Source organism: Anarrhichthys ocellatus, unplaced genomic scaffold (genome assembly GCF_004355925.1).
Source record: "Anarrhichthys ocellatus isolate YVR2014 unplaced genomic scaffold, GSC_Weel_1.0 scaffold4, whole genome shotgun sequence".
NCBI lineage: Eukaryota > Metazoa > Chordata > Actinopteri > Perciformes > Anarhichadidae > Anarrhichthys > Anarrhichthys ocellatus.
The window spans coordinates 698,457-703,050 of NW_022280034.1; the positions used below are offsets into that span (position 1 = coordinate 698,457).

Below are 4,594 nucleotides of genomic sequence, written 5' to 3' on the forward strand. Positions count from 1 at the left end.
GATGTTAATGATCTCCATAACCTTAGTGTGGATGTTAATGATCTCCAGAGCAGGATTCCTAACGTTAGCAAGAGAAGAGAAAAGTCTCATGAAACGTGCTGAGTGCATTCCTGCCCCTCATTTTTCTCAGTTTTATTTAAACTAGGAGGCTAAACTAACGAGTACACGATGTTCATAGCTCTGCTCCTCTTCCTCAGATGAAGAATTGGAAGAGGAGGTACTTCATGCTGGAAGAAAACGCCATCAGCTACTTCAAATCTGACCTGGTGAGAAAATATGTGGTGTTAGTTCTAAAGTCCTGTTATAGCAGAGAGCTGTTACTGCAGTGCATGAAACACACTGGCTGTGGGCGACATTACACCTAATCATGGACACACACACACACACACACACACACACACACACACACACGACTAGAATATGTGTGTGTGTGTGTGCAGCGGGGCTTCGGTTAAGTGTGTGTCTCTACACGCTGCGGTATGTGTCTTGAATACCTCCTCATATGATCCACGTGTGGAAAGATTAGCGAGTCCTAACCGTAGCCTGTCTGCACATAAAGAGACACACCCTGTGTGCGTGTGTGTGTTCATGTCTATATTTTCCTTTGTAGGTATTAACCTGTTAAGCCCCATCTCTCATAAATGAATACACCAAAATGAATCTGGTATAGCTCCTCAGCCTGAAGGCTTTTATGCATATTTGGTGAAAATAACATTGGTGAATTATTTTGGTTTCCAGCATCAAGTTGGTTGAAGGATTCTAGAAGCTTAAGGCCTCAAAACGTCTATAAATAATCCATCTTCCATTGTGACTTCAGTAACGATGGCTGGACCCCGTCATGGTTTCCCTCTACCTGAACCTGAACCAACCCGTATCCCTACCGGAGCCACATGACATAAGCTGGGCTTGAGGACAGTCACGCATGTAGAGTGGGAAAGCTCCACTTCTTGAATCTAAAACATCTCAAGTCATTGTCAGAGACCAAACTCTATGTGTGAATCTATAAGGAGAGAAACGGAGGTGTTTTCATTTAAGAAGCTGCATGGATCTGCTGCTGGTTGCTTTGTAACGTTAGCTGATAAAGTACATGAAGTACATCGAGTACATAAAGTCACGAGACTCCTTTGACAAAGCAGTAATGTTACCTCTCAGATCACAGGAGCTGCTGCCAAACCTTCTGTTTGTGTCATTGTGTGATTCTTTTGTGTTTTAAAGGGTTATTTCAGAGTCACACAAGAACACAAACTACCCATCATTTACTGTTGTTGTTAATGGAGTCTGGTGTCTTTGGAGAGAGCATGATAACGACTGACCGCGAGGTGAAGCGGGGAACATGTTCTAACTATAGCGTTCACTTAAACTGAAGACGTCCACAGCAGTGCATTGCTTTGCTCCCGTGCCTGTTCTCATGTCTGCTCCTTTAAACTGTGAGCGCTCCGATCGCCATCTAATGCTTCAAAACATCCAAACTGTCCCTTGAAGATGTTGGTGGACGCAGCTCACCTGTGGTCGTGCAAGTTTTTGTGTGTTATCATTTCCTCTCTTCTACCTTGCAGGAGAGGGAGGCGCTGAAAGTCATCCCGCTGAAGGAGATTCACAAAGTTCAGGAGTGCAAACACAGGTCAGTGTGCGTTGTTGTTAGCAGGGGAACATGTGCTGCTGCTCATTAATAACTGCTGCTGCTTTGTCCCCGTTCTGTGTCCTGCAGTGACCTGATGATGAGGGACAACCTGTTTGAAATGGTCACCAGCTCCAGAACCTTCTACATACAGGTAACACACAGGGACAGGGCTGTGTCTAACGCTTACTTTGATCCTCATGTCATTTGTTTTTATTTTAGCTAAAGATCTTTAGTTTCTAGCCATGCTAGAGACGAGGCTCTAGGGATGATAGTCTGTCCGTCAAGCCTCCAATATAGTCACACTGAAATATCTCAACAACTATTGGTTGGATTCAGGCGGTTAAGCCAAAGCTTCATGTGTTAAAGCTGCATTCTCTCTAGTGTCCACCAGGGGGCGACTCCTCTGGTTGTATAGAAGTCTATGAGAAAATGACTCTACTTCTCTCTTGATTTATTACCTCAGTAAACATTGTAAACATGAGTTTATGGTCTCAATCTCTAGTTTCAAGTCTTCTTCAATACAGCATGATGTTCATTTAGTACATTATGGTCCATTTAGAGTCACACAGACCATAAAGCAGGGGATGATTTAGGGCGGGGCTACACGGTGATTGACAGGTCTCTAATAGACCATAAAGCAGGGGATGATTTAGGGTGGGGCTACACGGTGATTGACAGGTCTCTAATAGACCATAAAGCAGGGGATGCTTTAGCGGCCTCACTGCTCCTCAGTCCAGATATTTAATAATTTCTTTGCTGTTGTTTTACTGCTTCCTAATAAGCACTTTATATGCATGTTTTAACACGTAACATTTTGCATTATATTACTGCTTTGTGTATTTACAAACATCCTCTTTCTGTGTGTCAGGCTGACAGTCCAGAGGACATGCACAGCTGGATTAAGGCCATCTCAGGGGCCATCGTGGCTCAGCGGGGCCCCGGACGCTCTGCTACTGTAAGTATCCTGTTTATACTCATAGCAACATAATACCAATGAGTCTGCATTAAGAGATTTGTTAACCAAGAGCAAGACCTCACTACAGAGATGTGAGCATTTTACATTATTGTTGTAAATATCTTAATTTGTACTCTTTTGAATTGAAATAGAAACACACACCTACCGTCACCAAGATGATAAAGAGTGCATTTTGTTCAAATCTTCCCTCCCGTTGGTCAGCAACTCATTTTACATCCTCCACATGAAGGAGGAGCTGCGTGTTGCGGCTCATGTCTGATCAGGTGATGTGGCGCCATCGTGTGGCAGAAGGAGTTACTGCCGAAGACAAACCGACCGAGGTTTAAAACATGGAACATTTATATTAGATTATTTTCATCTTTAGATGATTTAGATGCTTAATTTCATCTCACATCATTTGTCTCTCACGTTTAAGAACATAATAATATCTCAGTGGTCCCTCACATGTCGCACAGATTCACTCGTTTTATCATTTTTTTACCCTTTTTTAGGAGTTTCACAACCTGATGATGGTTGAAATGTGTTTTCACGCCATGAATAGTGTTCACAGTGTGCACAATACAACTTCCACTCTGTGCAACCATGTCTGTTAATTCTCTCTCTCACACACACACACACACACACACACACACACACACACACACACACACACACACACACACACCTCTATCGTTCTTCCTCTTCCTCATTTCTATCCGTTTGAAGAGTTTCCTTCCAAAGCCACACAATCACCCACCAGAAGAAGAAAGTTCAATTCATATGCAACAATCTTCATGACTGTAACAATCTTATATTAATGTATATTAATGGAAGTGTGCAGCTGGCCACAGAATGTAGTTGAGTTAGCCGATACCTTCAGAACTTCAACAAATAGTTCATAAAGAGTTAATATTGTTGCATTCCTTGTCTTGTAGATTTAATGAGCAGACTCTTGACATTTTAAAGGACTTCTTAACATTTCACGACGAGGACGTTTTCACTTTCCTCTACTTTAAAAGAAGACGTTACGACTGAATGGGACTCGTCTTCCCCTGTAGATGGAGGGGTGGTGTTTTGGAAAGGAGCTCTTCACATGACAGTAACCGAGCTGTAAACTGTTGTTTTCAGATCCGTCAGGCCAGAAGGCTGTCCAGCCCTTGTATACAGAGGTATACGCCATTCTGCAGCGGTGAATGCAGCACGTATGTGACCCCATGCCCTCCCCCCATAACCCCCCCCCCCCCCCCCCCCCCCGACCCCCCCCCCCCCCCCCCCCCCATTAACCCCAGCTACCAGCCTCCCCTTTGCCGAGCATTTACCCTGCAAACACAACAGCTCTCTGGTTCCGTGTCCATCTGAGCTCTTTATATTATGAACCAGAGTGAACCATCCTACAGCTACCGGCTGTCCGGGTTGAATAGACTCACCACCTGCTGTTAAAGCGGTGAAGCAACCCTCTAAGATCACAGCTGGAGCAGAACGTCTATACAACAAACCTCTAGAAGTGTGTGATTGCTGCATGAAGTATTGCTGGTACTTTCCCTCTGAGCCGTGTTTGATCCCAGCGTGTAGGCAGGTGTGCTTTACTTACTTCTGAGGATCGTTTTCTCGCCTGAATGGTGTTTGTTGGCGGCATCCTCATCCTCCATCGAAACCCGCCCCACCCCGACATCATCGTCTCCTCTTGATCTGACATCGACTCATTTAGATTAACGCACCGGTCCATCGACGTCCCAGATTCTCTCTTTTAACCTTTTTTAATGTTGACATGTTGGCAAGATTAGAGAGTTGGGTCAAACCATTGTTCCTTTTCATTCTCACAACATGACCAACCATCTCTGAACTGTCCTCTTTATCTGTTATTTCCTTCATGTTGTGCGTCATTGTTCACGTCTTAATAACATTTACAGCGTTCAGAACAAATTCATCATGAGCTTTTCCTTTCTCCGCTAACCCTGTCTTTCTGTATTTTGTGTGTGTGTGTGTGTGTGTGTGTGTGTGTGTGTGTGTGTGTGTGT

General features: G+C 44.1%; 1 protein-coding gene across 6 annotated transcripts in view; it reads left to right on the plus strand.

Moving 5' to 3' along the window:
• Positions 1 to 4,594, plus strand: part of plekha1b (pleckstrin homology domain containing, family A (phosphoinositide binding specific) member 1b) — a 14,785-nt gene that overhangs the window by 6,961 nt on the left and 3,230 nt on the right. For 4 of the 6 annotated variants that reach the window (XR_004212671.1, XR_004212670.1, XM_031843857.1 and 1 more), the window contains exons 8-11: positions 198 to 266; positions 1,557 to 1,621; positions 1,709 to 1,772; positions 2,490 to 2,576. Coding sequence is in view for 4 of the 6 variants with exons in the window: in XM_031843857.1 (XP_031699717.1) it covers positions 198 to 266; positions 1,557 to 1,621; positions 1,709 to 1,772; positions 2,490 to 2,576 (285 nt within the window). In the remaining 2 variants the exon portion in view is untranslated. Of the gene's footprint in view, positions 1 to 197; positions 267 to 1,556; positions 1,622 to 1,708; positions 1,773 to 2,489; positions 2,577 to 3,704; positions 3,779 to 4,594 lie in introns of all 6 variants that reach the window. The other 2 variants (XM_031843858.1, XM_031843859.1) reach the window with 2 other exon arrangements.